At 44.5% G+C, this 25,219-nt stretch overlaps 1 protein-coding gene across 4 annotated transcripts in view; it reads right to left on the bottom strand.

Annotated features, from left to right (window-relative positions):
- The window catches only part of BMP1 (bone morphogenetic protein 1), a 150,406-nt gene that overhangs the window by 22,243 nt on the left and 102,944 nt on the right, over positions 1-25,219 (bottom strand). For all 4 annotated transcript variants that reach the window (XR_008311035.1, XM_053269543.1, XM_053269544.1 and 1 more), the window contains 8 exons: positions 20,538-20,662; positions 10,871-10,986; positions 8,154-8,256; positions 5,016-5,132; positions 4,095-4,240; positions 1,283-1,478; positions 517-642; positions 236-396 (listed from right to left, as the gene is read on the bottom strand). Coding sequence is in view for 3 of the 4 variants with exons in the window: in XM_053269543.1 (XP_053125518.1) it covers positions 236-396; positions 517-642; positions 1,283-1,478; positions 4,095-4,240; positions 5,016-5,132; positions 8,154-8,256; positions 10,871-10,986; positions 20,538-20,662 (1,090 nt within the window). In the remaining variant the exon portion in view is untranslated. The remainder of the gene's footprint in view (positions 1-235; positions 397-516; positions 643-1,282; positions 1,479-4,094; positions 4,241-5,015; positions 5,133-8,153; positions 8,257-10,870; positions 10,987-20,537; positions 20,663-25,219) is intronic.

The raw sequence follows: 25,219 nt of genomic DNA on the forward strand, positions 1-25,219 counted from the left end.
CATACAGAAATTAAGGTCAGTCACAGGATGGAACAGGGATTTTTGGGTGGCTGCCCTGAAGTTGCAGAATGAGCTCCCTCAGAAAGTGTGGTGATGCAACTGGCTCACAGAAAACAGTGCAAAGCTTACAGACACCCTCCACTTCTGATTCCTGAGCAATGCTCAGTCGCATGAGCATCCAAGAGCAGATGCTGAAGTATCAGGCAAGGTTAGGTTCCCAAAGCAAAGTACTTACATCGTTGCCCTCTGTCTCAAAGAAGTCAAATTGCAGGGATATACGGTACTGGGTGGGCGCCACGAGCTGCCAGATGCAGTTCTTGTTTGGCGGGTATTCTTTTGGCCATCCAGGGCTTGTGATGGAGCCGTTGAGCTTGGTGAGGAACCCACCACAGGCAGCTGCAGATGGAAAACCCGAAAGATTGGCGAAGGAACTGCACCCTACTACCAGTCAAAGGTCAAACGAGCAGGCAAAAGCAGACCTACTGTGGCTGAGAAGCCTGCTTCTCAGAGACTCACCTTCACACCTGCGCTTGTCTGAGGCCAGCTCATAGCCAGGGTCACAGGCACATTTGTAGCTGCCCAGAGTGTTCACGCAGCGTTGTTCACACCCACCGTTGTTTGGTCTGGAGCATTCGTCCATTTCTAGAAATTGACAAAGCCAAGGAGTCGCAACGTGTTGTTTGTATTTATCCTCACCTTACCCACCCACTGAGGTAACAATTCGGTTTGTTTTATCTGATTGCCCTGTGAGTCACAGAGGTAGCAAGAGAGAACAAGAGAAATGGAGTTCTCAGACTTGCAAGGAAGAAGAAAGGGAGGACCACCATCTCTGTGCAGCAGACCATGGAGGACAAGAAGTCTCTTATGGAGGTAGAGACATAAGTGGTTCTGGGAACATGAAGGTGATGCAGTTTAGACCAGTTACAAATTTTTCCTTGGGAAGCCTGCCTCCTAGTGGTCAGAACACACCCATAATCTGGACCAACTGTCCAGCCAAATGCAAAACTAATTTTATACATTTTATTGGAAATCCATGTTTCAGGAATGCTTTGGTTTAAAAGCAGGATATTTTGTCTCCAGTTACAAGACTGGACAAGCAGATCCACTTGATCCCACAACACAGGGATGGAACCAATATTCATTCTGTTTTTGCTTTCTGTTGGATAAGGACGGAAGCTCAACCCATTCGTGGGATGGCATTTGCTTCCCGGTCCAAAGCGGACACAACGCCAAGTTACCTGCCAAGCCCCATGCAATGATGCCCTCTGGAGAAGGATGGTACCTTTGAAGAAGTTAACAGCAAAGCCAGCTTTGTTGATGGATCCGTCTGACACAAACTTCATCATCAACTTGTTGGAGGTACTCTTGACATCATCAGGTTTATCATAACCACAGTACCTTCCGATCAGATTGCCTGACTCATTGTTACCATCCCAGATCTCCAGGTAGTCATAAGCACAACTATCATGGCGCTCAATCTGTGGCAGGGGACAAAAGCAATAATAGAACAATGAGTATTCATGCAATGGTAGCTGGAATACATAAAATATCAGGTGGTCAGGGCCCAACTTGTGACTGCCTCTTAGGGGTAGTTGCAGTAACATGCTAAATTTGCTTTGCCTTCAGGGTTGCTGTGGTGGGAAGATGTCTGAGGGAACAAAGATTGTGGCCAAACTCAAAAAGAGCAATTTGTGTTTCCAGCAACCAATAGTCCCTCTAGTGGACACAAAACTACAGGCCTTGCCAGAGGGTAATGAACTGCAAGAAGTTCAAAGCATTCATGCAAAGTCCAAGCACACTCTTACATTCACATGCTGCTGCAGGCTTCCACGCTGCTTCCTAGTGGCATCTGACCTCTGTAGACACATTGCTCAAAAGACCTTCCCTGATTTTCACTGCTCTACCTGCTGGCCAGTTCTTGCATGCTTAGAAGAACCCATCATTTTTCATTACTACTTTTGGGGTGACTGGGTAAAAAGGTGGGTTCTCAGAACATGTGTTTTGAGAGTAAACTTGTGCTTAGAACTTGTGCAAAAGCTTTGAGAATCCCACAGTCGGGAGAATCCCCTCTGGAAATGCCCGTCGTCCTCTTTAAGCACCATGATTACCTGCTCCTTCAACAACACTGGACTCTCCCCTTGACCTTATCCCTATTACTAATTTTCAGTCCTTCTGCTCCTCTGCCTACCTTCCCCTTCCTTCTCTAACTCTATCTTGTCTAAAAAAATGCAGGTTGTAAATCTCTCCTGCTAACTGGGCAAACAGCAGTGGTGGTTCGCTTGTATAGAGTCAGAGGAGATCAACTGTTCCTGTTCAGCCCAATGTAGTGTCTTTCAGGTAGCTGTTGCCGGTGATGTGTGTGTGTGTGTGTTAAGATTTTGAATCCTTTTGGGATGGGATCCAGGTTTTTTTTAACACCTTTTGCTACGGAAACATATTTTTTAAAATATCAAACATTATTTTAAACAACAATAGGTCTTCAGGGAAGGGAACACTGCTGTACAGCACATTGTTGGCACAGGATAAATAAGTCATAAGCTTTGGTAGAAAACTAGTGTTGCCAGATCCAGATCTGGGGTGGGAGGATCATGTATCTTTTAAGACTTGCACAAAATGCAAAATTTCACCACGCATGCCTTTTCTATCACAGTGACACATAAAAGTAAAGTGTACCGCCGATGTCGACTCCTGGAGACCACAGAGCCCTGTGGTTGTCTTTGGTAGAATACAGCAGGGGTTTACCATTGCCTCTGCCCGCGCAGTATGGGATGATGCCTTTTAGCATCTTCCTATATCGCTGCTGCCCAATATAGGTGTTTCCCATAGTCTGGGAAACAGAATTCTCCCTTCTATGAAACTTTAAAGGTATGGAATCTTCTCAGGATTTGGATCTGCCAACTCTAGAAAAAAACATGTGGTATCGTGTTCCTGGGATTTTATTCTTTCAGAATGCAGGTCACATGATTGAGTGCAAAAAAAACTTCCTGTTGGTGGAAAGTTAGCATGTCAGGGAGAAGGAATTTAGCCTAGACATGCTAGTTTTCTATGTGCAGGGCATTTTTTTTTACATAGTGGAACACTGAAACATGTGATTCCCCTAGGGGTGTGCATGAACCGTTCTCTGCTGAACCGGTTCGCCAGCTCGATCGTGGACTGATCAGGGGGTGATTTGGTCCACGATTGAACCCAGCCAAGCCCAGTTCAGGTGAATTGGTTTGGCACCGCAGGGGATGGTGGGCAGGAGTGGCAAGAGAGGTCGAAATGTTCTTACCAGGTCAGTGCAGCTGCTGGCGCCGCCACTCAGCCCCCCCCCAGCACTCTGCCCCCCGTGTGTGTGCAATGCTCTGTTGAGCCACCCGTGCAGCAGCACAGTTCCAGCCTCCATGTATTTTTGGAGGCCAGAACTGCACCGCCACCATGCTTTCTAGAGTATCACGTGTTCTTGGGGCAACGAGCAGTAGTGCCAGCAACCCTGCTGGCCCAGTGAGAACATTTCTACCTCTCTTGCCGGCCCTGCCCACCCACCCCTTAGAGGATTTCAGGACCCCCACTCCTTTACTTGCAAAGGAGAGTCCACACCAGATTCCCCTTTACAAGTTTCAGCTGCCTGAACTGCTGAACCGGTTCAGTCAAATGGAATGGACTGGCCAGTTTGACTAAACCGGTTCGGCAGCACATGGTTTGGCTCGAATTAAATTAGAATTTGAACCTAACCGTGACAACTGGTTGGTGCACACCCCTAGTTCCCCTCCCATTCTTCAGAGGTAGAGTCCCAGGAGCACGTACCATGCAGTTTTTCTGAATGTGTAGACCAGCCCTTATGAGTCAGAGAATGCATCAACAAGATCTTGCTTTCGTAGATCCCCATCCAGTGAACTGACCCTTGCTGCTTTCAAGGGTAGATGCAATTCAAGCGATGCCTTGACTAGGAATCCTAGGAGGAACTGTGCAGATTCACTGAACATGATCGTGCCAGTCTTGTTAAATGGGAGGCACAAACATTTGGACTATTTCAATAGTTATAGTATAGAATGGTCAGTCCACTGCCAAGTAACAAACATGCTTGTAGTTGGTTGCAGCGGTGCCTTTGGTACCTCAAAGGCCAAGAAAGCAAGGCCCACGTGGAATCCTTCTGAGACCGTAATCTTCCAGATGCATGATTTATTGGGTCGGTAGTCATCAGGATAGTTGGGAGACTGGATGTGCCCATTATCTTTCTTCACATCTCCCCCGCAGATGGCTGGAGGGATAAGATAATGGTATGAGAAGTGCACTCCAGCTAGAAATCTTGTGGCTCCCTTGGAAAATGAGACAAGTGCTTCTAGAAATAAGAGTGACCCTAAAGAGAAATAGGCTCAGACCAGTTATCCCAGGAGAAGCCCACTGGGCTGTCTTCATGTAGAATCTTGGAGAGGGTGGGTGGGCTACCAAATAAAATACATAACACACCAGACTGGGCCAGTTTGGACAATACTTTGTCCATCCAGCCCACTGCACACAACAAAGACATTCATGTGCCATAAGCATGCACATCCTTCTCTCCTGGCATGCAAGGGCACCACTTCCTAATCATGGGGGAAGTGTGGTTCATCTGAACTGTCTCTCTACATGTGCTAGAAATACTTGCATAAATGAGTATTTCTAGCATGTGCAGAGGAGCGGTTCGAATGAAATCCCCATCATTTCCATGTGATTAGGGAAAGGTATCCTGGTGTGTACGCTCATGGCATGTGCACATCCTTATAACAACATGTGGTGGGTGGGGCGGATGAAGTATTGTCTGAACCAGCCCACTCACTCTGCAAGTGCTGGGAGCACCTTATGTGCCCGGGTGCCCTGGTGGACAGAAACTTGGAAGATTTGTTCGAATGTGTTACAGACTGGCACCTCAAAATATGATTCTAGCATTTAGCAAACTGGGATTTCCCCCTGGCTCTAACCTTCATCTCTCCCTAAACTGACACACTTCAAATACCAGGATTCATCCTGCCCAGATCCAGAGAAAAACACAGTACCTTCATAGACTGCAAAGAAGCCCTTGCCGACCCAGTTGCTGCTGCTGCGGAATTCAATCCAGAGACGGCTGTCGGTAGAGAGGATAGGCTCTGGGAGCTTATTCCCACAGAATCTACCTGGAGAAAAACCATATGCTTTATTAGGTATGGCCTTTGTGCCTCTGGCTGCTTTACTGCTAAGTGGGAGAATCCCTTAGCATTCCTTTCCTTTTATGTACAGCAATGCATAATCCTGATCCGATTGTCTAACCATAACCTTTTCCTCTCTTCATTTCCCAACCCACTCAGACCCAACCATTCCCAAAGCTCCTAATTGTTTGAAAACTAGAATCTTGCAAACAGAAACAATCAGAAAAAACAAGTAAATATACATATTTATGTTTATTATACATATGCACATAAACTTAAATACTGTGAGTTCAGTATTTAAGTATTTTGTTTTGTTTGTTTTAAATCACACCACGAGGATATGGGAGCTAAAATACAAGCCTGACAGATTTTAGAAAAAGAGATGCAGAAGAAAGGACTCTTGCTTTTGCTTGTGAAGATATAATGAAACTAGCAGCTTGGTTGTTAGAGCCATGGAAATTCATCATATAAACCAGGTACTTTTTAAGAACAGTGAACCACTGGCCCAGGATAGGAGTAGGTTTTACAATGGAGGCAATCTTCAGTTCAAATGGAATTTCCCTCTATATGATACGTTTTAGCTGCAATTCATAGAAGGGTCTTCCCTGGATACTAACTGGCCAGACCAGATTAATCACACTTGGAATATGCACACACACACCCTTCCACCATTTTAAAGGTTCCTATCCAGATTACTGTTCTTTTAATAAGAGTCCTTGACAGCAGAGTAAAACTGCAGAATCAGCATTAGCTAAAGTAACATGAAGTGAAACAGTGCACTTCAATGCATTTTATTAATTATTATTATTATTACATTTATATCCCGCTCTTCCTCCAAGGAGCACTACATATTTAGGTTTCTCCATTCAAGTTCAGTAGAGATGGAGATGGCCAGTGATGAATGAGGTGTTAACGACTGCAGAGGGAGTACACACACGTGGACAAATTTGTTGGTACCCTTACAACTCATTGAAAAAGGGTTTTATGCCTCCTGAAAAGTGATTAAATGAAAAGCAATTGTACCATATATACCTGCATGCCTTTGATATGTCATCGAGTAAAGCAAAGCAAGTGTGAAAAGAGATAAAGTATTGCTTACTCTACAAAGATATTCTAAAGTGGCCTGGACACATTTGTTGGTACCCCTAGAAAAGTTCATGAATAATTGGATTAGAGTGATTTTTCAAATTAGCTGTTTTCTTTAATTAGTATCACACATGTCTCCAATTGTGCAATCAGTCCTTCAACCTATTGAAATGGAGAAAAGTAGTCACTCTGGTATCATCGTGTGTCCCACAATGAACATACATGGATCAGAGAAAGCAAAGGAGAGAGTTGTCTGAGGAGATCAGAAAGAAAATTATAGACAAGCATGTTAAAGGCAAAGGCTATAAGACCATCTCCAAGCAGTTTGATGTTCCTGTGACAACAGCTGCAAATATTGTTAAGAATTTCAAGGTCCATGGGTCTGTAGCCAACCTCCCTGGACGTGGCCCAAAGAGGAAAATCGACCCCAGAATGGGCAGAAGGATAGAATGGTAGATAAAAAGCCAAGGACAACTTCCAAAGAGATACAAGCTGAACTCCAAGGTCAAGGTCTATCAGTGTCTGATCGCACCATCCGTCGCTTTTTGAGTGACAGTGGGCTCAATGGAAGAAGACCCAGGAGGACTCCACTGTTGAAAGAAAAACATTAAAAAGCCAGACTGGAATTTGCTAAAATGTATATTGACAAGCCACAATGTTTCTGGGAGAATGTCCTTTGGACAAATGAGACAAAACTGGAGCTTTTTGGCAAGTCACATCAGTCCACAGATGAAAAAAATGAAGCTTTCAAAGAAAAGAACACCATACCTACTTTGAAACATGGAGGAGGCTCGGTTATGTTTTGGGGCTGCTTTACTGCATCTGGCACAGGATGCCTTGAGTCGGTGCAGGGAACAATGAAATCTCAAGACTATCAAGACATTCTGCAGCAAAACATACTGCCCAGTGTCAGAAAGCTCTGTCTCAGTCGCAGGTCATGGATCCTCCAACAGAATCATGACCCAAAACACACAGCTAAACGCACCCAAGAATGGCTAAGAACAAAACATTGGACTATTCTGAAGTGGCCTCCCATGAGCCCTGATTTGAATGCTATCAAACATCTATGGAAAGAGCTGAAACATGCAGTCTGGAGAAGGCACCCTTCCAACCTGACACAGCTGGAGCAGTTTGCTCAGGAAGAGTGGGCCAAACTACCTGTTGACAGGTGCAGAAGTCTCACTGAGAGCAACAGGAATCGCTTGTTTGCAGTGATTGTGCAAGAAAATATTTGGTTAAGGGTCCCATCATTTTTGTCCATGCCAGTTTCATTTGTGTTATTATCTGAAATAGTCTGTTGCACTTGCATCAAAACTCTAAAGCAAAGTCTGATTTTTGTTAAATGCAGAATAAACAATGATGGGTGCCAATTACTTTTGTCAGTTTCAAGTTATTTCAGAGACAATTGTGGGTTCTTCTTTATTCGTGGAGGGGCACCAACATATTTGTCCATGTGTGTAATTGGATGGCCATAATGAGGAGAAGAAAGAGATGCTTAAACATCTCTCTTTTTAAAGTCAGAGTGGATTTTTCAATATTTGTTTACTAAGGATATTTATATCCTGCCTTTGCAGTCCAGAAGTGAATCAACCACTCAAGATGGCTAACATAAAATATTTGTGTTATATTATATTTTATTATAATTATTGTGTTTTAATATTATATTTCTTGAATCACTAGCTGCTTCTGAGAGTGGGATATATCTTTTCTTCAAATTAATGCTCCCAAATATCCACCCAAATGGAGAATAAAGTAAAACAGAAGTTTAAATAAATTTTAATCTGCCCCGACAACTTGAATTCTACAGGTCAGACCAGATATGGGCAAGAGTTCCTTCCAGTATTAAAAACTATGCCTTTATGAGATCTAGTCACACATGATGAGTTGGCCACTTTGGGGCACTGATGTATTCCCATTGGTTACCTCGCAGAGTGGCCTTTTTCCAGAACCCGTCTCTCACCTCCACGTAATCATACCAGCAGAGCCGACTTCGGTACATGTCCAGAGTTGTAAAGTTCAGAATGATCTGGGAAACAAAAAGAGGTTACTCCACACTGAGCAGGAAGCAAATACAGAAGTTACTTCTGTACATTTTCAAATTCCCCCCATCTCTGTTGATTTGGGAATAATACCCAACTAATGCTGGCGGCTAGCACAATGGTTGCTATAGGTCAGGCCTGCTCAACTTAGGCCCCCCCAGCTGTTTTTGAACTACAGTTCCCATAATCCCCAGCCACAGTGGCCAATAGCTAGGGATTATGGGAATTGTAGGCCAACATCTGCAGGAGGGCCGAAGTTGAGCAGCCCTGCTGTAGGTGAAGATGGAGCACCTGGATATCCAAACTTGCCATGAAATGAATAAAGCCAGCTATAGCTTTCCAGTATATCTTCTCTTGCTCTGGTGCATTCCTTTCCAGAGGTTTTGCCACCCCCCCCCCCCGCCCCACACTTTTAGTATATATAGACCATGTTCCTATGATCTGAACTAGGGATGTGCATGAACCTTTTATGGGCCTCTGAACAGGTTCGAACACTGGCCGGTTTGAAAGTTCGACGGCGGGAGGTGGGATAACTTTAAGGGCAGGGGAAGGCGCACCTACCCCTCCCTCCGCTTTCCCCCCGCTGGTGCTGGCTGGAAAACCGGTCGGGCGGGGCAGCAGTGTACCTTCCTGCCACCCCGTCCACTCTTCGGATCAGCTGACGTAGCAAGCGCGCGTGAGCACGTCGCACGCACACCTGATGTGTGCGGACATGCCGTGCGAGCGCACGAGCCCAACGTGCGTGTGCTTGCTACTTCCACCTACTTCTGGTTCGAAGAGCAGACGGGGCGGCAGGGAGGCAGGCCGCTGCCCTACCGGACCAGTTTTACAGCCAGCGGCAGCGGGGGGGGGGGGAAGCAGAGGGAGGGGTAAGTGCACCCTCCCCCGCCCTCAACGTTATCCCACCCCCACCATCAAACCAGCCCCCCCGCCAGTTCTGTGCACATCCCTAATCTGAACATCACCCTCTGCTGACTGGGCAAAGTGGCCCCATTTGAAGTGGTGGCTGTCTTATATTTAAAGGGGGAGAGCAACCTGTTCATCCAGCAGAATATCCTCCCCAGCAGCTGTTACTGGTGCCTCCCCTGTGTTTTGTTTTAGATTGTCAGCGCTTTTGGGTAGGAGATCATTTTCTTATTTCTTTTGCTATGTAAATCATTTTGAGAACATTTTTGTTGAAATGATGATGATGATGATGATGATGTTTATTATTGAACACACAATAATTTGGCTGGTGAAGATTTGTTCCAACATTTTCTTTCCATTCTAGGAAAAGTGTAATCTGCTCAATTTCTGTGTGCCAGGCAGCTGTGAAAGGCAGAGGAGCAGGTCCACTCAAAAAGGTGGCAATCCTATTCCACTCAAAAGCTGCAAGCAGTATTAACATCTGCCAAGAAGCTGAAAGGTGCATGCCCCTGGCACTTCCTCAGGTATATCCTATGATTATCTAGGTCTGCATTTCATATCTTCTGAAATGTAGTTAGACCTCCTGGTTTAAAATAACTCCAGAAGCTCGAAATGAAAAACATCTGAAAGCAAGTTCAGCTCTGACTGTTGAAACTGCATGTGCTCTTTTGTATTTGTGGAAAACATTCAGATTTCAGATATTCCTAAACCTCATTGAGCCCAACAATGGAGCTGTTCCAAGCTAGCAGCTACTTCAGCTGATTCGTCTTGAAATAGTCCCAAACCTCCATGCAAGAGTCATAATCTGCCTGACATACAGATTTGGATTCCTCTGCAGAAGGAGCATTCACTCTCCTAAGCCATCAGCAGCAAGAGATAAGCCTGCAGTTCTGAACAGCAGCATGAGGGGCACTGGAGATGGGAAGGATCACAAATGACTGGGAAATTCTGATTGTTGTCTGCAGACCTGATAAAAAAGGGAACAAATACTGGAAGGAAATCCACCTTCCATCATTTCGTTTCTCTACCCAGGTCTTTGAAATTTAAGATATGCCTCTTGATAACATCTTGAAAGCACACTGAGTATGAGATGTGCAGCTTGCAACCTGGAACTTGCCTCCCTGTGCATGCAACTGATACTTGGCTTTCAAACTTCACAACTTCCTAAAATTCCACAGTTACAAAATGTGCATCTCCTGTTGTTTTCTGGCTCTTCCCTACCCATGTTTTCAAAATGCGGGTGTGGAAATGTAACATCAGTAGCGGCTTTATGAAAGGGACAAAGAAGGAAGAGATACTAGAGAAGAAAGGGAAAGAAACTGAAGAGAGGAGAAAAAAGCCCCAGTGCACACATCCAGCTCAAATTGCAGTTGCGGAGTGATCATATTACCACTTTTGTTGGTATGTTCACATCCTATATTGTGACCTGAATTCAAGGGAAAACAAGGCCCTGGTTCAAAGCAATTAATCAGTAAGGGTCTATTTCATGTAACTTGGTCAAAAAAATTGCAATGGATCATGTGAGAAAGATGGTCATGTAAATCAATCCTGGAAGAAATGATGGGAAGGGAAGAATTGGAAGAGACAAAGCAAGAAAGAGTATGACAACCGAAGGAAGACAGAGATAGGAAGGGACAGGGAGGAAGGGACAGTTCAAGCAGGACAGCAAAACTGCTGGACTGGATCAGCAACTACCTTTTCCCCTGGGGTGACAGATATTCTCCAGATGCAGTGCATGTGTGCAGAATATCCATTGGGAAACTCAGGTGAGGAGAAGTTCCCCTGGCTGTCCTGCAGCGTCTCTCCACAAGCTGGAGGGGAAAAAAACACCACACACATACAAAATAAGGACATTTTAAAAAGCTGTAAAACTGCCCACCCTTTCCTATCCCCTAAACGAACCCCATCAGCACAGCCAGATGGCTCTAGTTTCAGAGATGGGACGTGCTGTTTCCACAATCCAGGAGTACAGGGATTGTCCTTCTGCAGTTAGTTCACAGGCACACTGGTGTGTGTGTGTGTGTGTGTGTGTGTGTGTGTGTGTGTGTGTGTGTGTGTGTGTGTGTGTGTGTGTGAGAGACACCTGCCCTTCTCTGGGATGCTTCCTATGTACTTGGTGGCACACCACAGCTCTCAGATGGGAGCATGGGGGTTGAGATATAGCCATCTGGACATTTCCCTGTATCTAGGGCTGCACAACCAATACCTATGTCAAGGTAACACACACTCAGCAATAAGAAATGCTGAATCCTGCGACTGGAATACATCATGCAAAATAGGAAATTCTGCACACGTTTATTTTAAACAATTTCTTCTGCCAGCCATAGGACAAAGCAAATAATGATATATGGCACTGAAGCCCTATGACCTGACCTCTGGGAATCCTGCTCATCCACCACTCTGGCTTCTGAGATCTCTTCTGCTTTGGTTGCATCCTTCCCTTTGCAACTTTAAGGACTAGAAACATGGCTTCCCTCTTTTTTTTAAAAAAAGAAGGCCTGGGGAGCCCCACAATGCTGACTTCTGTCTCCAGGACCAGCTGAGGAATTTGCATGGTAGGACTGCAAAAGTGAACATTTGTCATCCTACTTATTCTCCTGAGCAACCACATCCCTCTCTACCACTGGAAATTGTCATTACTTAGCCCTTCTGTTCCTTCTGAAACTGGCTTATTCAAGATTTTATTTTATTTTTTAAAAAGACCTGTTCTCAACCCTTCCCCCAAAGTATCTATAGCTTGTTCTGCAGCTGTGAAGGTAGCTATGGAAACCAAACCTGCTGCCATGTTGCCACAGTGATGAAAGTCGCGACTTGAGCACAGGCAATCTAAACCTTTACAAGAGTTTTCGTGTTCGCTCCTGTTGCTGCCTTTCCCTCCTTTTGCAGCCGAGCACCAGGGGATCCAGAATCCTCTTACAAACAATGCTCCCTTCCCCTCCCCTCCCCGCTCTGACCAGCGGTGCCAGCCAGCTCGAGCCCTAACTCCAGCCAGCTCCTGAATGCATCCAAATGCCAGCAAAAAAAATCTCCGTCCCTGCACTGGCACCCCGTGGCAGCCCCAACTGGTCTCCCACCCCCCTGCTTCCATCCAGTCATGGGGGCCATCTCTCTGCATTGCCACGTTGCCCAGTCTCTAGCCAGCAAGCTTGCCAGCTGGGGCCATTACCGCCTCTTCTGCTCAGCACCGTCTGGAGCCAGCCCAGCACCACCATCTGGAGGCCACATGATCCTACTGGACAAGGTTTTGCTTAGAGGTTGACGGGGAGCCAAGACCCCTCCTCAGTCAGACTCCCAGGAGGGCTCAAAAAGTGTGTGCATATGCCTTGAGGAAACGAAGTGGGGCTGACCCCCGAAATGTAAGAAGTGGTAATCGGTTCAAAATAAGTGGTTCAAGAATCAGACACTCAGCTTTCAAGTGTATGATGAATGTTTTATTTTCCTGGGTTTTCTTTTTATCTTGTATTTGTACTATTTGCAAACTTTTTTTAAAATTTTTTTAAAATAAATGGTTTTAAATCCCCCCTCCATCAAGTTAAAAGTTATTGTGACCCTTTTAAAGAGATGTACTGCAAGCAAAAGATGTTGATATTATTCTGTATACAGTTATTATTTATGTAGCTCCATCTGTGTACAAAGCACTTTACAGAGACATGTCCTTGCTCCAAGAAGCTCACAATCCAAAATCAACACAAGGGAGACAGCAGAGGAAGAGGAGGGAACTGGAGGCAGTGATAAACTGGGGAGGAATGGGACTATTTTAGCCAAAATCCCTGTCCTCTCAGAAGCTAACTCCAGCAACCCTAGCACCTAATGACCCAGTGGTGGGGCTGTGGCAGGGAGGTCTCTTTTCATGAGGCCAAGTGAGGCTGTTGCCTCTGGCAGCAGATCATTGGGACATTAGAAGGGTGGTGAGATGCCTCCTGCTGCCGCCGTTATCAGGACAATTCTTCAGGACTGATCTAACCCTCCCAAGCTTTGCAAGGAGTGCCTTTCCTCACACTTCTTGCAGGGCTTGCAAGAAGCATGAGGAGAGGAGAAAAGGTGGAGGGGAATATTTCCTTCCCCTCACCCCTTCACCACTTTCAAAGCTTGCAAGGATCGGTTCTGAAAGGAGGCTGGGACCTTTCAGGATTATGTGCCTCAGACCATCTGCCTCAGGTGCCAAAATGGCTTGGGCCAACCCTGGGCTGGGGCCTGGAGACCACTCAAGCTGCAAGCAAGGTGTGTGTCTGTGCACGCTGCACAATGCCTTTAGGATCCTCCCCCACCCGCCATCTGCAGTACCAGAGAGACCCACAATTTATACAGTCAGTAGAATCAAGAGGAATAGGGCCTTCCTCGGCTGGACTAGGGACTTCTTTTACTGTGGAAAAACTCCTCCCACTCAAAAGTATAGTGTCTCAGAGAGAAGTCTAAGTTGAATGCTTCTTCCTGACATGCTAGTTTTCTGTGTACAGAGTTTTAATTCATTGGATGCAGTGACACAGAAAGTACAATCAATAGATGAAAATGAAAAATAATAATCGTCTTGGGCCCACTTGTACCTTCAAGAAAATTACTTTTAAAATTAAATCGTTTCCAGTTCCCTCTCCTAGGAGTAGTTTTAAAGATATTAAAGTCTCTTCTAATGAGAAATCATTTCTCCTAATGAGAAATTTCAAACATCACCCTGATCTGAGACAAAATGCCTTTACAAAATTCTGCTGCTTTAAGCTTGTCCTGAGAAGAAAGATGTTGGGGAGAGTTTTCCTCAAAATTAAATTTTCACTATGAGAAGCTGCAGTGCAAGCAACATGGAGAACATTTATTTCCTCAGAAACTGTGTTTCCAATTGTTTTGGCAATGACCTTTGGATATCACTTTCGACCAGAGATATCTGTTATGAATGTAATCCCAGGACTACAGATTCCCAGTTGGCTAGAGCCCTATTCAGACATTATGTTGTGTGCCTGCATTCAGATGTCTGTACACAGGAACATATTTTTCTGTGAGTGACTATACCTGCATTCATTTAAAAAGTGGACTAGGGTACAGGTCCCCTGATGAGCAAGTTACAGATAAGCGGTGTATTGTTGTAACTGTGTTCAACATAACATGTGAATAACTGTACCTGTGTAGAGATCTGTTCATGTGTACACTGTACACAGACTGTACAAGTGCCAAACATAATGTGTGAATAGGGTTAATACTGGAGTGGACAGACTTTAGGCTTGAGAGGTGTAGTTTGTTTTGAGGTCCACCAGCAAAGCTAGGTGTGAGGGCCACAACTAGGGACCAGATATTCTAACAGGTTCATGAAGGGAACCTTTTGTTTGCTACTGGGAGTGTTATACCATTGGGAGCATATGCCTGTGAGTATGCATCCATACACCTGTGCTGATCTTCTGCAAATCACACAGAGATATGCCAACAGACCCTGATCTATCTTTTGCTAGAGGAGTCTAAGAAGTCTCAGGAGTTCACTGATCGTTCTCACAGGACACAATGCTGACAGATGGCTCTGGATACAATGCTGAGAAGCAGCATGAGTGACTCATGCTTCTTTCTCACAACATTTCCATATCTCACGACAGATGATGCATGGGGGAAACACACAACTCCCCAGGGGAGCAATCCATATATCTGGGCTTTGGACAAGACATGAGAGTGTAGTGAGATGAAGCCTGAGTCATTCATTTTTGCCTTCTATGTCACATCAGAAGCTGACCACACTCTCATTGCAAAGGCCAAAGGGACAATTGTTTACCAAATACCTCCATATGTCTGATGGCCACCAACTTCTGCTAGAACCTAACACCAGAAAGGGTCAGATTGTGTGCAGTGAAGGACCAAAATACCAATGAAGTCCATAAAGCGGACTCTATTTTCCTCCAACAGAAAAGAGCTTTAACCTATGAGGAAATGAAACCTTTGTTTATTATCCATTCTTCATGGCCAGATGCAACTGGAAAAGTTTAACATGGGTGTGCTATAAAGATGCTACCCCACCACATAATGCTTCTTTGATTATAAATATGACCAGACTGCAGGGAAGTTGCTCCCACCGTCCCCTGTTCTAGGAAGGAGACATTCGCCTCTTCTTGGCTTGCACACCTCTAGATACCGCTTCACAGAGTAGAAAAATAGAATAGCCTCCCCTTGGGATAGCAATGGAGGAGCAAAATGTTATGCATACTCAGTTCATAGAGTATTTAAGACAAAATGGCATTTGGCAACACTGCAGAACAATTCAAGGAGATGAATACGTCTCCTCCTTCACTCCTAGAGTGCAAACAGAAAATACTACTCACTTGTTGTCCTTGTAAAATACAAAGCTACTTCAAAAGAAGATGCAGCTGAACCTTTTACTCCTCCTCTAGGTATCAGAGTACCCCACAGCCTGTCAATCCTTAATGTTCATGCTTACAGCTATTCAAGGCCTAAATGTCAAGTGAGACCCTGATCCTTCAGCCTGAGATTGCTACTTCTATGGCTAGCGTTTCCTCGTCTCGTCTCGTCTCGTCTCGTCTCTCTCTCACTCACACTAGTCCTCCCAAATCAGGAGAGATGCTGGCTAGCTCATTAAGGCAAGCACCAGGGAGAGGGTGGGGACTTAAAAAGTGTTCTGACAGCTGGCACTAGTGAGCCGTGTTGTAAGCTGCTGCAGGGGCAAACTATGGAGAAAGCCCCAAACGTGTGTGCAGATCTTTAGCACATGCAAGCTTGGGACTGCAGCCATCTAGTTTTTCTGCCAGGTACAAGGTAGCTAGAATACAGCCAGACAGCTGCAGTTTCCTGCATGTAAGATTCTTACATCCCTTCCTGCTTTGGAGGTCAGGTCTGACTACCCCACTTTGGGAAACCAGGCCCAACATTCTCCAAAATGTTTGTTTAATGTGCAAGTCTTAATAGACGCAGAAAAATCTCTCCCATGGGGGAGATATACAAGTTCCTCCCTTCACATGTTACTCTGAAAACGCCAAAAGAGGAAATGCAAGTCACTTGGGGACCCTCTCTTTGGCACTTCCTCGTAATATGTGAAGCCACCTTCTATCAACGTCCAGTTCTTAGCAGCGTTGGTTGGATGTGGGTGGGGTTAGAAGAGGGAGGAAATGCTGGTTAAGCAGCTGTAACTAAGTGCATATCTCCATGGTTATGTTATGTAGGCAATGGTCCAGAATCCTAGCCTGCTTTTGCCTGACAGTAGTTCCGTTCTTCCTAAGCCCCTCACCCCCTCTTCGTAACTGTCAAAAATATTCAGAGGGATTTATTACAGCTGAAGCATCTGAAAGAGACAAAAGCAGGGGGTGGGATATTTGGGGCATGTGTAGGGGAAAGAAAGTCAGTGGGAAGGTCACTGTAGAAAGTCTTCAGTGCTCCGTTCTGCTAATGCCCCAAGCTCACCACACCTCCAGTTCTATTTCTGTCTGTTGCTCCTTACCCATGCCGCTGCCAACCTCCCTCCCTCCCTCTCTCTTTGTGCCCTTCATGATGGGTCACTCATCCATTCAGAAAAGTTCCTGCTGGAATTGCTGAATTCCTTGTTAGAAAAACAACCCCATTCTGTTTATACGCTTTTGTCTTATCCACGGAAACAGACACCCAGTAGGGGACAGATGCTGGGAAACTCTAAGCTAGTTTAGGTCTTGGGAGTCAAACAGGATGCAAAAGTTTCACACACTCCCTTGCTCGTCTTTGGCTCCTGGTCCTTTGCCTTCTGTTTCAACATCTGTTTGGTTCCTAGTGCCAGAGCTGGTGTAGGCTGGACGGTCTCCAAAGTCTTGGTGAAGAAGGGAGTCATCCGTCCAGTCTAGGCTCCAAACCCTATGTTATGTCATGCTGTTTCCATTCATAAAGCAATGGGAAGAGATCAGACTGGAGCATGAGGTCAGACCCGAGGGGGATTATAAAATGCAACGGAAAGGCTGGAACATTCCAAGCTTGGATTAGCCCAGCCACAACAAGTTGATGTCAATAGACTGGAGACAATGAACCTCCTTCCACTGCAACTCTTCAAGGGAATTGCTTCACTGTGGGCATTGAGAACCACTTCCATTTTCTCCCCACATTACTGTTTTTCATTTCTGTAGCAGAGATGTGATGAGGAATATGATAGCATTTGACGTAGATAAGGAAGTAGCACAACAGTTTTATAAAGGAGGTTTTTCTAGGGCAAGAGTTCCCAATCTTGGTTTTCCAGATGTTTTTTGAGTAGGACTTCCATCATCCATCATCATCTCCATCATCCCCAGCCACAATGGCCAAAGAGGTCCAACATTTGGGAAACTAAGGATGGGAAGCTCTCTTCTAGGATAGAGAGCAAACTCTTTCATATCCTCATGAACAGCTGGATTCAGTCATCTTCTCTCTCTCAGGTTGAATTCCCAACTGATTTTTTCACATTGCTGTCATTGTTTAATGCACAGGACATGTAGTGTAGAAATCTATTCCCACACATATACAATGTGTGGCATTGTATCTGCAAGTCTGCATTAGCCTATATTAGAGAAATATTAGGATCTGGAAACATCCTAATGCCTCTGACTGACAGAGACCAACTTCTGTGAATATGTTGCAGGAGCTTGGCCCTCTATTTTTAACTGGTTAGCCGAGGACAGAATTATGTCCTCGCCTAGATTCTCCTGTCATCTGTGCTCCAGCCATAGCTCATGCAGTAGCTATGGCTCCAGCTCTTGATTTCAAGGACCCTAGGATGGAGAGCACACACTCAAAGTGTGACTGCTAGTTTAGCCACCTATAACTCCAACCCAGTCCTGACAGTAACATACTATAGGCTGAGTCTCCAGTACCACACATTTTTGTATTCAAACCAGTAGTTCTGAAGTTGATCCAAATATGAGCAATTTTGTCTGCAAACTTGGTGCATGCGCCATCACAGCAGACTAGCAATTATGCAGATTGTGGTTGGTTTGTCAAGGGTAAGGAAAAAGTAACATGTTCTCTTCTGTGCCTGGAAAGTAGTTCAGTCACCAAAATTTGTAATTACTTGGTTCAGAGAACAAATTTCTTCACTTTGTAATTTTCAGCTGTTTTATGAATTGAGCACCCTCTCCCCCACAAATTCTTCTTCAGCTTGGAATGTAAATATTAGATTCTGAATAATGTTAGATTCTGAATAATATTAGATTCTGAATAACGCCAGTGGGCCAGACACTGAAAGTTGGCTGCCTTGCAGGTGCATGCAAAAAAGTGCTTTTAATATCTTATTCTCCATGAACTGCTTGTTGTGAAACAATGTGAACTATGAAGCTAGCTGTTTTGTGGGTCAATGTCAGCCCCTTAATCTTGATGGAACCTCACTTGTGGCTTGTTCACTTAGTTAACAACAAAGCAGTCTTTTAATTTTTATGGTCATTTCCACAATTAGGGCCAATCCTCTTGGTTGTATCTTGCAAAAGGTTGCTGTCCCGCATCCAGATATAAAACCTTCTCTTGTTCTGGGCTGTTTTGGAGTGGTTTTTTATTTTTTAAGTGTGACTGAATTTCCAAGTGATTATCTGCCATGGCTGGTGCTGGGAACTACAATTCCCAAGTGGCACTGCAAGAAGACACATATGTCCAGGAAAGAAAGCGCACACACTCAAAACATTATGAGTCAATTTAGAATTCTCTCTCTCAAAAAAGAACTCCCCTCTCCTCAAGAGTACTCCAGTGATGCTTGTGTCTGTAAGACTGTTGATACGCCTTCGTCTTCTCCATGGAAACAGACACCCAGTAAGGGACAGTTGCTGAGAAGCTCCAGGCCAAGCCAGATCAAATCTTGGGAGTCAAACAGGACACAACATTGCTGATACATTTCCAAATCAAGGGGATTTGCCCATCAGTAATGAAGAGGGACAGTGAACACACACTGTCCTGAGAAACAACTTCCTAGGTTAGGTTCCAATCTTAGAGGTGAGGTTCCTGATTCAGGCCCTTGATCCTCTGGCAGAGAAACCACACTGTGCTTGATAGTGCATATCCAGATGTGTTAATACAGCACCACTGATAAAGTTAAAAGACACTCTAAAAAAGTTCACCAGCCACAGAAATTTGTAGAATTGGGGATGTTCCTGAAGTTCCATGTGCTGAGAAGACTGTGAGCTTTGTTTTCAGATCAGAGTGTGATGGTCATGCCTGCCTTCATGAGGCAGACCAGCTGTGATGAGAGCTGCCCTTGAAGGCTGTACAGAGACTGTAGAGGGTCTCCAGTTGGGGTGAATCATCAGGAACAGATTGCATCAATTTGTCAGAGTTTATACTAGCTTCCTAGGTACAATATAAGGTGTGAGCCAAGAGGGAGTGTGGTCAGCCTGCCAAGATTCTGGCTAAAGTCTATAATGTAAAGAGCTGCTGTTCAGAAGTGGAGGAAGATAAACTGACAAGGGATAGAGATTCTCTAAACCTTTCCCTTGAAATAAACCATTTTCCATTCCAGCATGACCCTAACCTTTGAAGGCTGAGGACTGCTGTTAGCGACATAACATGGTTCAGGTGAGATGTCTTGCCCATCAGCAATGATAATATTGTCCAATGAATGCCCCAACACTTGTACAACCACATCTCAGATCATGTTCTGAATCTCAAAAACCCCACCAGCTGGGGAAAAGAATTGCAATTGCCAAGCAAAATCATCTTGCAGTTTGTGTGCTGCGAAAAATGAGAGATCATCAAAATAGAAGCCTTTCCTTGAAGGAAGATGTTTGGATCCCCTGTGCCAAATGGTCAACAATTGTAAAGTGTGTGTGTGTGTGTGTGTGTGTGTGTGTGTGAGAGAGAGAGAGAGAGAGAGAGAGAGAGAGAGAGAGAGAGAGAGAGAGAGAATGTATCATTTGGGAAAATAGAAGTCTATGGGAAACAGGGGGTTAGGGGAGCCACAACCTCAAAAAAACCTAAAAATAAAGGAAAAAATACAAAATATTTGCTAAAAATCACAACAAATCCTGTAATATCGCTAAGAGTCACCAAGAAGAACTAGCAGATCGAACCTCTGGACATTTTTTGAACCTCCCAAAACCACTCAAAGGCATTTTAAATTGGCAAGAGACAGCAAGTTCAGCAAGGGTTAGCAAGGGTCACCAAGAGGAATGAGCAGATAGAACTTCTGAACCCACCCACCCCAAATAGCTGAAACCCCTCCCAAATCACTAAAAACCTTGCCAAACATGGACACTCAGGTAGTGGTTGGCAAATCTGTCACAATTTCCCATTTGCATATACTCAAAACCGTGGTTGGTAAAAACCGTGGTTGGCAAGGGGTGACTTTCACGTATTCAGTGCAGCAGCTAGCACTAATTACTGGCAGTGAATAAATATTCTCTACTAGTGGTACTAGCAAGAGCCCAAACTCCTCCTTGAATGGTGAGCAGCCAGCAATTCTTACCAGGGCATTTGTAGAGTTTGCGTGCCTGGGCTATATCTCCCTTGCTTAGTCGAGTCCGTTGGCCAATGGTGGGCTGCATCCCATTCACATTATACTTGGGAAGGATGGTGTCTTGGAAGATCCCCCTGAAATGACAAACACAGGGCACTGAGTAAATATTCAGGTTCTCAGTTACCTAGAGACACCACCCAAAGTCTAGCAATCCAATTTCCTTTACTTGGAGGTCTTCATTCAGTGCTACCTTGCAGCAGGATTGCTTCAGCAGCTTGAGATTGCTTGGAAATAACAGACCTGGTCAGATGTTACTTTTTAGTGGAGAAAGTCAACAGAAGTGAGCCTCAAGCTCAAATTCACCGTCCCCCCACAGTGCATAGGAAGTAATATTTGCACCACACTGTATGTGGTGCATTCTGAAGGGGTTTCCCCCCCCCATTCACTCTTCCAATCCTGGTTCAGATCATCATGGGGTCAGAAGGGTCCTGCATACATATAAATATGACTGGTCTGGCTATTATCAGTTATGGGAACTAGTTGAGGTGTGAGCAGAAGTGGGCAAGAATCACAACTCTGACTTTGCAGATCTTTCCAGTGGACTTTGAGTTAGGAAGAGAACAAAACCCTAATGTAATTGTCCACTGCTGCAGGGGACACTGCTGGTTATGGGGCTATGGGGCTGCTGTTAGTATGCTAACAAATGATCTAGTAATCAGGGAAATGTTAATAGTGTAAATTACAGATTACATTGGTTTCAAAGTTGTACTAGGTTCTGCAGTAGCACAATCAGCAGGACATTAAATATTATAAGCCCATGCTGCTGTAATTACTGCTTTCCCATGCAGAAATGGGGATGGGGTAGGAAGCTGAAATCAGAGCTAACTGGAGCAAAAAAGCAGCAGCTGCCACCTCTGTGGGAGCTCTGTTCCAAGTTTGCTTCATTCAGAAGCTTTGACCATGTCTATATTAGAAGCAGGCAAGCTGTTTTGGCCACACCAAAATGGCCAAAATCACACATGCTTACATGTGGTTTCATCTCCTCCCCCCAGGATCTTCAGGCAGGTTTCAAGCCCATTGAGAAGGGTGGCACGGCTGTAAAATTCCATTGCAGAGGTCAACACAGCTGCAGGAAAAGAGGGATGTGTAGCTAAAAACAGCCCATACACGCCCCTGTAATTAGAAAGGCTGCTGCTGCAAAGACACAAGGGAGTGAGTCAAGCAGCCCCATAGCCTCGGCCACAGTGAAGAAACCGCCCACACAACATCTTGAGAGTGCTTGGACAACCTAGGCTCCAGCAGGGGGCTAATCTGATGGAGGCTTGGGATGAGATCATGTCCTCCGGCATTTGTCAGACGTAGTATGAATCAACTGTACCCATTTTCATGAGACAATTGATCCCGTGCTGAACAGCCAGCAATATAAACCACCACATTAATGTATGAAGTGGTCTTATACTAAGCTGGACCATTGATCCTTGTTGCTTGGGACTGTCTACTCACTGAGTAGTAGCAGTTTCCCAAGGTCTCAGGCAGTTTCCAGTTCTATTACCCAATATTATTTTGACTGGAGACGCTGGACTAGGTACTAGTTACTGTACCACTGAACGTTGACATCTTATCACAGGGGCTGAAATTTATTTATCAGGAAAATGCCCATTTTTATGGCTGAAGATGCTGAAGATAGGCCTGTATAATTAATTATGTGTTGTTTTTCTATGTAAACCACTTTGAGAACTTTGGTTGAAGAGTGGTATATAAATATTCATCATCGTCGTAGTATACTGCAAGGTGCCATGACAACAGAGTCTAAGAGAGGCTTGGTCCTCCTATGTTGTAGCTTGCAGGCTATTGACATTGTTCCATAAAGTAAAATGGGAGTTCTTGACCAGGTTCAGACATAATGCTAAACCTATATGAATGAGCTGAAGGGAGTCACAAACTTCCCCTTTCTCCTTTTTCATGCATAAGAGGAGGAGAGCAAAATTTTGATCTTGGATCTTTTGGATCTTGGTTTGTTATCATGGCTAGTTCTAACTTTAGTTACTGAATTCACTATGGTTCCTCAACTTTGCATAACACCGGAAGCTTTGGTGTGGAGTGCCAGAAACAGGAGTTCTAGAACAACATCAGTACCCCTCTATGAGTCCCTTTGGCAGAACTTAGAAACACACTGGGCAGCATCCCAAATTGAAGTACTACTGTAGTCATACTGAAATTAAGTTGCCCTATACGGTAACTCCCGGGTAGTGTTATTGAGTAATTATGTCTGGATGCTGTTCACTAAACGTACTCCTAAACCTTTCCCAAAACCTCTACAGAGAAGTGTGTAATGAGACCTGGGCATAAGCTGGAATCGGAGATCCTGGATTCACTCATTAAGCTACCAGAAAAGATTTGGGTCAGCTGGGCTTGACCAAGAGAGCAGCAAGTCAGGGCTTAAGGGTTTTGTTCTTGTAATCATATAGCTGCAGCAGTTGCTCCTGGTTGGATTTTTACAGTAGTTAAGGCTAGGCTGAACACTATGGCCTTGAAGCAAAAAGGGAAATGCACGAAAGCATAAACAAGGACACCAAAGTAATGGTGGTGTTTCCATGGAGACACCAGCTGGGAGGGAAAACATGTGACATTTTAGGATAACATTTTTGCGTGTGTGCGATGGTGGAGTGGGGGGAGGCACATTTAATGCCAAAGATGGATATCACCTGGTAGTGATATCTGGTAGAACGGCCCAAGGAAACTGAGGAAATTATATGTTTAGGGAGGGAAAAGAGAGTTTGACAGAAGATGATGGCTTTTATGGGGGAGATCTCTGCTTGGATGCAGAGTCCCTCATGTAAACAGGAATGGTTTGAAGAAGATATTCTATGTTACTGGTGGAAATTCTAAGGGAGATTCAGATAAGATCTTCATATCAATGTTCATTCTGTGAAAAATATAAATACAGCCTTTACAAAGGGGGAAAAAGCTCTGGTCATGGTAAGGGAAATTCTGCAGGAAAAACAAGTTCTGCACTATGAATGCATAAATTTGCATAACACAAGCCACAGATCCAAGAAGTTACGCAGAGCCCTAGAAATCCTGTACAGAATCCCTCTCTCCTCACCTTCTGAGACTGCATTAAATATTGCTCAAGTGTCTTGTAGTTGCTCTCTGTAACACCATAAGCTAGAAATTTAATTTTAAAAAAGAAAAAGATTCTCAAGATGATGAACTGCACACCAAATTCCATAGTTGCATGGCAAAATTACAGATGTACAGATGAGATGGCCCAAGGCATCTTGGTGTGTGAAACAGAAAATGCAAAAGTACCACCCCATGGTGGTAAAGAGAAAATAATAGACTAAATGCTTGACAGTTTACTGCCTCTTAATGATGTCTGCAAATCTGGTGCCTAAGACTGACCATATTATCTTGTCTTCTACAGAATATTAGTAGTGGATACAGCCCTGGTTATACTGACATCTCTCCAAGTAGAGATAAAAGGGTTTCCTCACTACTCTTTTCTATGGTTACATCCAACTCCTGACTAGTAATTGACATACTGCATTTTCCATGAGAGAAACCAACTAAACACAATAAATGTCTTGTAAGATGAGCAACATTTGTGTTAAGCGAGAAGATGGCCTTCAGTGAACAAGGAAGCAAGCTCTTTTGAGTCTGAGACCTATGGAGAGTTGGTAGCTTTTATCTTGAGGAAGATCTCACAACACAGATGAGTTACCCTTCTGCCATGGAAAACTTTTTTAAAAAAATGGCACACAGGGCCTTTACAACCATGGCAACTCAGAAAAGTAAGCAAAGGACTTAGAGGAGTACAGAGAAAGAGAGAATGAAAGGGAATGTTTGAGAGAACCTGAAACAATCACATTAGTCCGAGGGTGGCCAGCTTGAGGCTCTCCAGCTGTGGTTGGGCTACAACTCCCACCATCCTTTGCCAAAACAAATTGTGGCTAAGGATGATAGGAGTTGTAGTCCAACAGCAGGAGAGCCTCGGATTGGCCATGCCTATATTGGTCTCTCTCAGTGCCTAGGATTCCATTGTTAACCAATGGAACCCTCCCTTCCTCTTGCTGTCCAGATGGATATGCTTAAGTCTGAAAGTGGGAGGGAACTGGGCTATTTTCTCTGGTGACCTACAGTTTCCATCCTGTTGCCCTGAGTGATTTTCAGGAATATTTTCCTGGCTCCTTGCACTTATTGTTACACCTTTTCTCTCTCTCTTTTTTGGCAAAGGATTATTTTTGGCTGCTGAAATATAGGCCAAAAGGAGCAATGGAATTTCAGAAAAGAGCCAAGGGAAGCCTGATGCAGAGCAGCCTCTACCAGCAGCATCACAGGTTCTTGCAAGTGATCCTGAACAGCCATGCCTCCTTCTCCTGCTTCTCTCCAAACCTTTGTCCATAAACAGGAAATAAAGTGAAAACATCCCAGGGATAGCATTGCCACAACTAAACCTGCATGGAGCTTCCTGTAAATCTTGGAATCTGAGTCATGAAAGAACAAGTTGTCAGTGCCCAGCTGACAGCTGGGGTCTTAGTTTCTCAAGAATGCTTAAAAATATCAGGCTTCTTCTTGGAAGATGTGTGCAAAGCTGGTGGGATTAAGCAAAACTCTTGGGAGTTGGGCTGGGAAATCTGGGAATGCAGGGAGACAAACCCTGCAGATGCCACAATCCGGAAAAGAGGGAA

Source organism: Hemicordylus capensis, chromosome 8 (assembly GCF_027244095.1).
Source record: "Hemicordylus capensis ecotype Gifberg chromosome 8, rHemCap1.1.pri, whole genome shotgun sequence".
Classification (NCBI taxonomy): domain Eukaryota; kingdom Metazoa; phylum Chordata; class Lepidosauria; order Squamata; family Cordylidae; genus Hemicordylus; species Hemicordylus capensis.